This window comes from Marmota marmota, unplaced genomic scaffold (assembly GCF_001458135.2).
Source record: "Marmota marmota marmota unplaced genomic scaffold, marMar, whole genome shotgun sequence".
NCBI classification, from domain to species: Eukaryota; Metazoa; Chordata; class Mammalia; order Rodentia; family Sciuridae; genus Marmota; species Marmota marmota.
This window is the reverse complement of record NW_025999968.1, coordinates 542,166-554,511: the sequence shown is the minus strand read 5'-3', so window position 1 is coordinate 554,511 and position 12,346 is coordinate 542,166. Positions and strand designations below refer to the sequence as shown.

Below are 12,346 nucleotides of genomic sequence, written 5' to 3'. Positions count from 1 at the left end.
ATCCATCTCTCAAGCCCTGCTGTTTTTGAAGACATCTCATCAACACGCACACCCCTGTGTCCTTCATTCTTGTGGGCCATGCATATGTATATGCATACTCATAAACAGTACATATATGTGTGACCTTGACAAGTCACTCCATACACAGAGCTTCAGTTTCCACATCTGAATTAAAGAAGTTGTAGAGACAGTCTCAGTGGTTCCTGAGTGAAAACATCATGCTATTACCCCTGAAGTGTGGGCTGTGTGACATGATTCATCTCAGACAGTAAGGTCACAGGCTTTGTGAAGTTACCCAGGGGTGATGGCATGGTGTTTTTACTTTGGGTTTTATTTCCTTTTTTTCACTTTTTCCCTGGTTTTGTGACCTGAGAAACTTCTATTTATGGGTACTTCCATCATACCCAAAGGTTAGCGTTTCTCAGGAGTTAGAACACATCTCTTCTACAAGTTCTGATATCCTATGGTCCAAATTTTGTCATAACATATAGTCACTGAGTCTCAATTCAATCACTCCTTCCTTCCAACAACTTTCACCCGAAGTCCAAGACAAGACCAAGAACAGAAAGGTTCCCAGGAGGAACGAAGGAGAGACTGTGGTGGAATAGCAGCATTGTAGAACCACTCAAGTTGAGGGTATCTGATGAAGAGGTAGGCACAGAGGATCACCACTTCCTGATTCCTGTCCTTTCCACCTCCTGGATCCCTGGATTCCAAGCCACATAATTCCTAGACATTCCCTCCTCACTCTTGTTGCAAAGTCTGTCCTCAGGCAAGCCTCACACTCAGTCACTATCTAAGGCTGAGCCTATGCCTCCAATGCAGGGATGGCTAAGAGAGCTGGAGAGCTCATCAGGCCAGTTGTCTGTCTGCTTCTATGTCCCCCCAAACCCCTTTCCATGGCACAATCCAGTCTGCACTCCTCTGCCCACATGAGCATGCTCAGATTGTTCCTACAGTGGAGGTTATTTCAAAAACTTCATTTCTGATCCCAATCTATTGGAAAAGATTTCAGAAAAAATTTCCATCACTCTGTTTCTACAGAAGTCTCATTATACCTTAAGTTTCAGAAAAACAGGGACTATATCTTATTTGTTTTTTTATCTCTTAGAAAACACATAGCATACTACCTGGCCCATAGGTACGCAACAAAAGTTTGTTGAATGAGTGGATGAGTGAATGAATGAATGAATTAAAACATCCTCAAGGAAAGAGCCTATATTCTAGAATAAGAATTAAGGTCACAAATATAAAGTTTAAGGTACAAAGTCATCTTTTCCACAAATAACACAAACAGGAGTTGGGCAGTGCATGTGGTTTATGTAGTTTAGCATTGCACAAATGTGCCTGATTGAAAGCAGATGGGTTGAAATTCAGCTTGAGCTCTGAGCCCTGGCTTGAGGCTGCAACTATCTGGACCATAAGGCACCCAGGTATAATTTATATAAAGCCTCCTCTGTTGGCAGGAGGCTTGGCAACTTTGGGATCATGTTCTCCCTGTGTCCAAAGCACTGCAGGATAAATTCCCCCTTATACCTACTTTCTGGTTTTGACTTCTTCTCTGGGTTGGGATTAACAGAGGCTTCCATGACAATGGATATCAGCTTGGCAGGTCATTTTCCTCTCCTTTTTGTCCCCATGTCTAGGGCTTTAGGAAAAAAGCCTTCCTGGATTAATACATTCATTAGAGCCCTTCTGAATGCAGTAGATGCTAACGTGATCGCTGTGGACTGGGTTTACGGATCTACAGGTGTCTACTACTCGGCTGTGGAAAATGTGGTTAAGCTGAGCCTGGAGATTTCCCGTTTCCTCAGTAAACTCCTGGTAGGTGCAAAAGAGCTCAGGGTGATTTGGGGCTACTTATAGAGGAGAGACAGGGCACAAAGAGAAAAAAAAATCACCTGTTAAGGGGGCTCAGGGCAGAAGCAGAGCCCTTCGGGGCTTGTTGGTCTTTAGATCAAATCTCGAGTTAGTCACTTGGTGTTGAACCTGGCCGAGGCTCCTGCTCCTCCTCTGTAAAAGGAGTAGTAGATGGGCAGTGCAGATTGCCTGGAATTTAGTGGCTCCTTAATAGGGGATGTTCTGGTCATTAGTCACACACTTTGAAGTGAGGGGGTTGTCAGGGAAGGGAAGAGGAAAAGTGATCGATGGATGGGAGGTCTGCCCTTTTCTCCAAATCATGGGTGGTGGGTGTGTCTTGCCCAGGGCCCTCAGCCTCTGAAGTCTGTGGGAAAAGTTGTTGTGATCCAAAACAAATTCACTGTCAATGCCCATTCCAGGCGCTGGGTGTATCAGAGTCTTCTATCCACATCATTGGAGTTAGCCTGGGGGCCCATGTTGGGGGCATGGTGGGACATTTCTACAAAGGCCAGTTGGGACGGATCACAGGTAACATTTTCCCTGACCATCCTCCCAGGGTTCAGAGATAGAAAGGAATTGCCCTGGACATGCCTCTTTTGAGGTAGGCAGAGTGGTGTATTGAGCCATTATTTGTATGATTGAGTCATCTATCACCACTGACATTTATTTATTGTAGTTGTTTTACATAAAATGCTATCATTACTATTGCACGGTCTCTAATATTAGTATCAGAGGCTGTGTACTTTTGAGCCCCAGTGTCTAGATCTATAAAATGAGCTGTAAAATCCCTTATCTCCTTGGCCCACTGTGGGAATCACCTTCAGTTTTGCTACATACCTTCAAATGTGGGAGGGGGACTTTATGCTTCAGGAGCCACCCTCAATCAATAACGGACTAGGGCAATGTGGTAAATACCCCAACTTCCTGGCTCTTTGGTGGGATAATTCTGAGTCATGTTCCACATACTCTTCCAGTGAGGCCCCGATGGGGTGAGAACTAGATGCCCCTGAAGGTTAATATGAGCACATTAGCCATTGCCAAATGGTTGGTATTATCTAACTCATTTTAGAGCCAGAAAAACTGGGTCATTGAAGGTTACCACAAGAGAGACAACAGTGAGTGGGGCTTCTTGAGTGAGGTGGTCCTGAGTTAGTTCTCCCAAACCTTGGTCTTTGCTGGAGTACTCCATGATCTGAACTGGAGGGGTATCCAGGAAGGCGTATGGTGGTCCCATTGCAGTTCCTACAGCTGAGAGGAAAGGGAGCTCCCAATAGCTATCTGTTCTTGCAGGCTTAGACCCCGCTGGACCAGAGTACACCAGAGCCAGTCTGGAGGAGCGCTTGGATGCTGGAGATGCCCTCTTCGTGGAAGCCATCCACACAGACAGCGACAGTGAGCAGGATGGGGGTGGGGGATACTTGCGTCTGGGGAGAGGGAGTAAGCACAAGGCAGAGGCCAGGAGGCTGGCACCTAGTGGTATGGCCCTGTCTCTCTCAGTGCTTCTGCTGTACAGTCATTACGAGAATGATCTTCAAAGTCTCTTTCGGGAGTCATTCTGTGACCACTGAGACAACTGGTTTTCTTTTTAGCAGCCAATACACATAGGATTTTCATTTATGGATGAAACTCGCTTGTTTGGGAGTCCCTCTCTCTGATTCAAAACCAGACTTTGTACTGAGAAGGGATTGGGGAGGACGTTGCTGCCCAACTGACTTATGGGAAAGCTATGCTGCTTTTTCAGGGTGATTGTGTCTGGTCCCTGGGGATGGGGGGATTCCTCTCCCCATCTGGACTCCCCTTCTCCCCTGTGAACAAGCCCAATCTTCAGTGCAATGGAGAATGAGAAGCCCCCTGCCAATGGTGACAGACACAGGAAAGACGCCCCTCAATCCATTATATCCAAATTAAGCCCTTCTGACCAACTGGGAAATGAGGTGGACAGTCTTCCTCATTTCTACTTGATAGAAAATGCCCAGAGTCTATGCCAAGCACTGTACTCAGTGTCACTGAAGCAAGGAGAAATAACATCTGGTCTGACCAAAAGAGTTTTCAGTCTACTGAGATCTTGTCTCAAAATAAAAAAATAAAAAGGGTTAAGGATGTGGCTCAGAGGTTGAGAGCCCCTGGGTTCAATCCTAATACCAAAACCAAACAAAGATACAAAAAAAAATGGTACCCACATTCACCAAATAAAATCAAGAAATACTCCTCAAACAAGTTTGCATGAAATAATATTATAAACTTGGTAAATTTGAAGGAGATGTCTCATTCTATGTGGTCACAAGGCTTCTCTAGCATCCAAGACCCACAGACAAGTGATTCTGGAAGAAGCCCATGTAGCCTCGTTCACACCTTCACTGCCCAGAGGGGAAACCAAAGCCCATGGCACTCTGTCTGCCTCTGTCAGGTGAATTAACCTTGTTCATTAATAACACAAGTCCTTTATGCCCCTAATTTGGCTAACCAGATGACTTATTAGGTCTCCAGTTACCTGAGATAGGTCTTAGGCCCTTCAAAGTTCCTGATTGGATTGAAAAAAATTCATTCCATTTATTCAATCCATCTTTACTGAGCTATGTAACCAGTACTGAGAATACAGCAGTGAACAAGGCTTAGACAAGGTCCCTGCCCACTCAGAACTCATAGGCTTTGGGATCAGGCACTCATCTATTTATTCACTCAATAACTATTAGGCACTCACTACGAGCCAGGAAGTGTGGTAGGTGGTAAGGACCCAGCAGAGAAATGTCAGGCAAAAGACCTGCCATTGTGGGTCTTACATCCAAGGAAACAAATGAGTTGCTTACACATTTTGATTATTATAATGAAGAAGCAGTGAGAGGGGGGTGACAGGTAGGGGATCTGCTCCATAGGATTCTTGGGGAATATCTGCTCAAGAAGAGGTGAGGTAAATCTTAGCGGATGAGAACAAGTCAGCCCTGGGAAGGCTGGGAGAAGAGCATTCCAGGTACAGAGGATCCCTCCAGCTAGAAGTGAAATGCAGGCCTGGACACAGGTTTGTTCTAGAGACAAAAAAGGGAACCATATGGTTAGAGGGCAGCGAAGGAGGAAGAGGTGTTGAGTGTGTTGGAGAAGAGGGAACAGTCTAGGCTGGACTCTACAAGGAGCTTCCCTTTGGTTCTAAGATCCCTGAGAACAGGGCAGTGACTTGGATTTCTTTAAGAGACTGCAGCTTCTATACAGGGAACCAAGTACAGGAGGGTACTAAGGGAGGCCCAGAGACCCAGGACAGGGCAATTGCAGGGGTTGTCTGGGTGAGAGGTTGGAGACTTGGGTCAAGGTGGTGGCAGTAGAGACAGACAGTAGGAGAAAGATTCAGAATATATTTCTAAATATACTCTGAGATAGAGCTGACCACACTCTAATGGGCTGGGTGTGGGAAGTGAGGGTAAGGCTGGGATTAAGGGTGATTTCTGTGTCCCTGCTTAACCCTTGGGTAGATGTTATTAAACAAATAATTCACCGTTTCTTACAACAGTGACAGATGACCTGAAGGAGAAAATCAGGGTCCCTGGTGGTTGGGCTAACCCGGCCTGGGGTTGGGAGAGTGGTCAGATGTGCTATATGGGAGAGCCTAGGATATAGCCCCAGTGACAAGAGGAAGACTATAGTCTCTCTTAAACTCAGCTCTTTGTAGTCACATCATATTTCCACTCAGTAAAGAAAGCACAAAAGTATGTTTTGTGGGAGACTGTGGAAATGTGGCCCCAAACTTATTTATCTGAAGTACTGCTTGAAGGAAAACAGAAACTAGGAAATTTACCAAGTTTATAATATTTTTTATAATACAAACTTGATTGAGGAGTATTTTCTTGATTTAATTTGGTGAATGCACGTACCATTTTTTTGTTGTGGCTTCTTGATTTGTTTTGGTATTGAGGATTGAGCCCAGGTGCACTTAACTTCTGAGCCACATCCTCAGCCCTTTTTATTTTTTATTTTGAGACAAGATCTCACTGATTTGCTTAGGGCCTCACTGAGTTGCTGAGGCTGGCTTTAAACTCATGGTCCTCCTGCTTCAGCCTCCTGAGCTGCAGGGATTACAGGCGAGTATGGGTATCTTATACATTGATTCTTCTTTGGTTCAGCATGACTCTTCTTACAAAGTCTTGGAGCTCTTTGGAGTGGGGTGGACACAGACAGGGTGGGCTCCTAAGGCCAGAATTCAGGCATTGCTGCCAGTGGACCCTACTGTGGGTCCCGGAAGATATGTTCCTGAAGTAAGAAGGTAATAGGATTCTGTCTCTTTCAGATTTGGGTATTCGGATTCCTGTTGGACACGTGGACTACTTCGTCAATGGAGGCCAGGACCAGCCTGGCTGTCCCACGTTCATTCATGCAGGTCAGAAAGTCAGAGCATTGGTGTTTGCCTGCCGCACAAGCTGGAGACCAACATTGGTCTTCACACTGAATTGACCAGTGAGGGCCAATGAGGGTTTTCTGACAGTACCCTTTGCTGAGTCGTATAGTGCCGCACTCTGCACTTACCAAGAATCTTTGGAGACCTGAATTTCAGACAATAGTGCCTGATTTTGGAAGCATTATACTTGTGCTGCCCTCCCCACTTATCTTAGGCCCTGACACAACTTCACGTCACTCAAGCCAATCACTTCTTATTCTTCCTTGTGCCCTGATTTGTGGCAAAGCCCACACAAGCTACATTCTCTGCAGAGTGTGGCTATGGCAGAAACAAGCCAATGGGCCCAAAGCTAGTTAGCCTAGGAATCCATTCACTGCATGATCACTTCACCAAATATAAGAAACTTAACTGTTTTCTAAAATTATCTTCAAGATCTCCTCCTCCTCCTCCTCCTCCTCTTCCTTCTTCTTTGTACCCAGAAGCACTTAATCACTGAGCCACATTCCCACCCCTTTTTATTTTTTATTTTGAGACAATGCCTTGCTAAGTTGCTGAGGCCGCTTTTGAACTTGCAATCCTCCTGCCTCAGCCTCCCAAGCCACTGGGATTACAGGTGTGCTAAGATGATCTTCTTGAACACATCCAATCAATATACATTTCTTCTATTCTACATACATTCTTCTGGAATGTTCTTTTTGAATATATATTCTTCATAGCATTATTTATTTAAAAATATTAAATTTGTCAAAAGCTAAGCATTAAGGATTGTTTAGCCATATTCTTCGTATGACCATAACTAATATATTGACACTTCATATAGAAGTTTTAAATGCTGATTTCTGTTTCTATGTTTTTAATCTTTTCCGGCTTCACTATATTCTTAATACTTTAAGGATACCTTTGACAATTTTATTGAATAATCACTAATCTGCTTTACCAAATTTAGTAGTTTTCTAAAAATATGCTTCTTTTTGACAGTTTAATGAGTAATTTCAGTTATTTTGATCAGGTGGCCTAGTTTGGTTTCAATGGTGTTGGAAAATTTCAGAAGCATTTTAATGAACCACTTTTCATTTCTTCTTCATAAAAATTTTGAAAAAGGTATGGTTTGTCTCTGCCTCAGCTCCCTGTTAATGAAGGAAGGAACCTGGCTGTGGCTGGGTGTCTCAATCTCAGGGGAAAAGAAAGTCAGCTCGAAGTTCCATCCTGATTACCAGTCCCACAGAGAGGGTCCCAAGGGATGGGGAGGGGCTAAAGACCCAAGAAGCCTGCCTGGGGTTGTAGCTCACTATTTACCTTAGCCCCAGCCAATCCAGCCAATGGGAGTTGTTGCACACTTTTAAATAGGGTAGCAATAACAATAGAACCAAGCTTTTAGTAAATTGGGGAACTTGGCAGACTGATTGCATCAGTCATTTGGCCAGTCAAGTGTCAGCACTTCAGCTTCAGAGACAACTGATCATGATTGCCTCACTGCTGGGTTGGGTAGAATGAAGTTGTAAAAAATTGGCTGTGTGGTTGGTGATGAAGAAGGCAGCCAATCATGTCCAGAAGTAGAGTTGGCATCTTCCCATCTTATGAAGGAGAGTGTGCATGATCACAGAAGAATAGCTCTGACGTCAGGCAATTTCCACTGTAGATTAAGCTTATATAACTCAGGAAAAGGAAAAGGGAGAAAGTGGTAACCATGTCCATTAATACTTAAGAATGTGACTCAGGGGACATCCTATGTATTTATAGCCTTCTCGAATAAGAAATTTGGTAGAGTTACAGTAAGTAGCATGAAGGGAATTTCCATTTGTCTTGACTGAAAATTTGGCTGTTTTTTCCCTCCTGTTCAGGTTACAGTTATCTGATCTGTGATCACATGAGGGCTGTGCACCTCTACATCAGTGCCCTGGAGAATTCCTGTTCATTGATGGCCTTTCCTTGTGCCAGCTACCAGGACTTCCTTGCTGGAAACTGTGTGGATTGCTTTAACCCTTTTCTGCTTTCCTGTCCAAGGATAGGTAAAATGTCACCCTTTGGACTCACTTTGACAATTTGGGGAAAGTTCAAATCCTGCCAGTTGTCACCTCTTTACCTTCTAAGTTCCAATGGTTGAACTATCCAATTGAGGGAAAGAAAAATTAACTCAAGAGGTGTTAGCCTGTTCTCACAGAAGATAACAGCTGGCCCTCTGTGTTCTGCCTCTCACCAGCTCTCCTGCTCCCTGCTGCCACACCCCCTCTGCACTGACAGCCCCTCTCATCTGGACGCCCAGCCTCAGGACACTCTCTAGAAACATTGGCACAATGCAGAGCCCCTGCCCTTCTCTGACAGATACTTCTATAAGTCCTTCTTGCTAGGTTGGCCATCTCCAGCTCTTCACAGCCCCTTAATTAGTGTGTTCTGGGGAAACTCTAAAGTGGCACACGTGCCCACTTCAGAGGTGCGACACTGTGATGGCCACATGCCAGCCAGTGTGGAAGGAACTAACAGCTGGGCCACTTGGGCATGTTCCGGAATGACTCAGCCAGTCTGGGGAGAGAAGGCTGATGGATCTGTCCTCTAACTTGCCTGTGTAGACTATTGCTGCAGATATCCTGGGGTTATCCAGGGTGAAAAACTCCTGAGTAGTGGAAATACTCTTCCCCCATTCCACACTCTCCCACCTCCCACCACTCCAAACTGCAGCAGCCTAACATTGCTTATACAAATGAAGTGGATACCTGCTTGATAAAATGTTAGAGGAAGGGTATCTTACCATAACAAAACAAGCCAACACTATTTCAGGCTCAGTGGGTGTGGTCTGCATTGTCCCCAGATGTGATGGACCAGTCGATGTAACAGCCACTTCCCATTGACTGCCCAGCCTCAGCTCTCTCTCCACTTTCCCTTGCACTGAACACCCTAGGGATGCTAACCATGTGTACTTCCAAGGGTATAGCACATTTCCTCATCATGTGGGCCTTTTCCCTAACTCTATTCTCTGCCCTGATCACCCTCTCCCTGACTGCCATCTGCAGTCTCCAGGTCCAATATTTCCCTTGCACTGTTTTTGCTGCACAGGATACAAATGCCATTAAGCTGTCATGTAGATTGATTTGCAAGAAAAAGACATAATTTTAAATTTCTTACAATTATCTATTGAGAATGGGTCATATAGCCAGGCATGGTGGCATACAGCTGTAAAACCAGCATCTCAGGAGACTGAGGGAGGAGGACCGGGAGTTTGAGATCAGTTTGGGCAACTTAGAGAGATACTGTCTCAATATAAAATTTTTTTTAAAGGGTTGGAGGTGCAGCTCCATGGTAGGGTGTTTGTCTAGTATGTGCAAGGCCCTGGGTTCAATTCCCAGCACCTGGAATGAGTACACAGTGTAGCTGTCTGTTTCTGGGTATGCGAATTAATTTGTATATGGCTGGGTGCTGAGCCCAGAGCTCAGACTCTGGTCACACAAGACTTGGATTTGAATCTCAGCTTCTCCATTTCTCCTGAAATGGCCTCCTCTTTGCTTCTTAATTTCCAGGGCTAGGAGACCAAAGTGTTATCAAGATAGAGCCGCTTCCCAAGGAAGTGAAAGTCTACCTTCTGACCATGTCCACGGCCCCCTACTGTGGTGAGTAGGGAGAAAATGCATGCTGTGTCAATGTGCCTTTTGGAAGAGTCCAGGACTCCAACCTGGACTGTATCCAGCCCAGTGTTGGAGCCCAGCTGGGAGGCGAAGGACTGGGGCAAAGATATACTGGGAGGAGCAGTTCCTGGTCTTAGATGGAACCAGACTGTAAGAATGAGGCCAGTCCACACTTCCACAGATGAGGTCTTGGGATATTCTATCGTTTATGTACTGATCCTCTTTTCTCCTCTCACCCAGATTTGCTCTGAGGGTTGGGTCTCTCTAGAGCAGTATTTGCTCACACTTCTGGGTCCTTCCTTCCTACACATTTTCTTCCCCCTCCTTGATGAACACTGTATATGTCTCCCACCAGGGCAGCCCTACTGGATGAGGGTCCTGGGTAATGCACCCTCCGCTCACCTTCCCCTTTACAGACACATTCAAATGGTCCATAGTTGCTTTCACTGCATTTCTTCGAAGCTAAAATGTCCGTGATTGTAAAAGATGTAAAACATGAAAGCCTGTCTTAGGACAATGTAGTTCCTTCTTCCCCATGCTATTTATGTCTTCACTGTACTTCCTGGTTTATGTGTGTTGTCTTGGGGTCTTCCTGACTGCTTTGTGATGTATACAGGGCACAATTGTGCTGGTTTGGATGATACATTATGTGTCCATCATTTTAACTGATTTTCTGATTAGCTTGTGTTGGAGTTAATGGAGGGGTCTTTGTGACTATTTCTTCCAGTTACTGGAAGGCCTAGTGCAATGTGATATGGAGCCCAGAGCTCAGACTCTGGTCACACAAGACCTGGATTTGAATCTCATCTTCTCCAGGCTTATCGGCTGTGTGATCAGGATCAATTTACTTAAGCTTTCTGGACTTCTTATGTGGAAAATGGGAACAATAACAGTACCTACTTGCAAGAATCAATTGTGAGGATAAAACAAAATAGTATAAGGGAAGTCTCTGGCACAGTGATTGGAACCAAATAAAGAAGCATATCCTTTCCTTCCCTTAGAGAATTTGAGAGAAGAACAGATGGAGGTGTTGCTACCTTCAGGCCAGAGAGAATTCATGGCCACATCTCTCAGGGTCAGAGTAGGTTGCAGAGTCAACAGTGGCCTTTTTACGCGTGTCAGTCATTGGCCAGCCCAACTCTGAGAGAAGTGGGTGAGGAAAGGGAAGCTCTGAGGGACCAAGCACATTCTTGCCAACACTTACTGTTGTTTGTATTCTTAATAGCTGTCATTCTGACTGGAATGAGATGAAATCTTAGAGTAGTTTTGGTTTGCATTTCTCTAATTGCTAGAGATATTGAACGTTTTTTCATATATTTGTTGATTGATTGTATATCATCTTCTGAGAAGTGCCTTGGCCCATTTATTGACTGAATTATTTGTTTTTTTGGTGCTAAGATTTTTGAGTTCATTATATATCCTAGAAATTAATGCTCTATCTGATGTGCATGTGGTAAAAATTTGCTCCCATTCTTCAGGCTCTCTATTCACTTCATTGATTGATTGTTTCTTTTTCGAGAAGAAGCTTTTTAGTTTGAATCCATCCCATTTATTGATTCTTGATTTTAATTCTTGTGCTATAGGAGTCTTATTAAGGAAGTCAAGTCCTAATCTGACATAATGGAATTTGGGCCTACTTTTTCTTCTACTTGGTACAGAGTCTCTGGTTTAATTCTTAGGTCCTTGATCCACCTTAAGTTGAGTTTTGTGCATGGTGAGAGATAGGGGCTTAATCTCATTTTGTTGCATATGAATCTCCAGTTTTCCCAGCACCCTTTGTTGAAGAGGCTATCTTTTCTCCAATATATATTTTTGACCCTGGGACTCTTGAAGGTTAAAAGCATTTTAAGGTCCCTGCTAAGATAGATTCACAGACTCCTGATTTTTCTGTTCATGTTTGTTGTGAGACCTCCTCCTTCTACCAAGAAACATGGCCCTGTATGTTCAAAAACCACAGAGAGACACAGAAGAGAGCAAGCCAGCACGAACACCTGCTCACCTGTGTATTGTAAGTCTCTCATTCTGAGGATGGAAGCAGGTCTCCCCTCCAGGACCAGGCATGAGCAAGCCTATCTAAGAATGCTCAGGTGGGGCCCAGCTGCCAGCTCACAGCTATCCAGCCACTCCCAGGCTTTCATGGCATTGGGCTCCCATGCCAGTACCCTTGGTCCGCTTCCACCTCAGCACTGCCCATGAGGACAGTGGTCACCCTTGATTTCTGCCAAGCATGTGCCAGTATGAGCAGACAATTTTCTATAAATAATATTTTTAAACAATATTACTTTTGCTTTATAGAACAGTTTTTCACAAATTGCCTTCTCTCCATTACCTCATCTGATCCTCACCATGTCCTATTGGTGATATTGGGATTACTGCTTATAGTTGAGGGAACCAAGACACAGCAAGGTTCAATGGCTTAGGTCAGGTGCCAACAGCCTGTGAAAAGCACGTCTGGCCTTGGATCCAGAACTCCCAACCAGCCAGTCAG

The 12,346-nt window shown here is 44.5% G+C and overlaps 1 protein-coding gene across 4 annotated transcripts in view; it reads left to right on the top strand.

The window, feature by feature from the left end:
* Pla1a (phospholipase A1 member A) overlaps positions 1-12,346 on the top strand; it is a 32,117-nt gene that overhangs the window by 14,019 nt on the left and 5,752 nt on the right. For all 4 annotated transcript variants that reach the window (XR_001502666.2, XM_015478475.2, XM_015478476.2 and 1 more), the window contains 6 exons: positions 1,647-1,824; positions 2,280-2,388; positions 3,151-3,252; positions 6,134-6,223; positions 8,083-8,250; positions 9,754-9,843. Coding sequence is in view for 3 of the 4 variants with exons in the window: in XM_015478475.2 (XP_015333961.1) it covers positions 1,647-1,824; positions 2,280-2,388; positions 3,151-3,252; positions 6,134-6,223; positions 8,083-8,250; positions 9,754-9,843 (737 nt within the window). In the remaining variant the exon portion in view is untranslated. The remainder of the gene's footprint in view (positions 1-1,646; positions 1,825-2,279; positions 2,389-3,150; positions 3,253-6,133; positions 6,224-8,082; positions 8,251-9,753; positions 9,844-12,346) is intronic.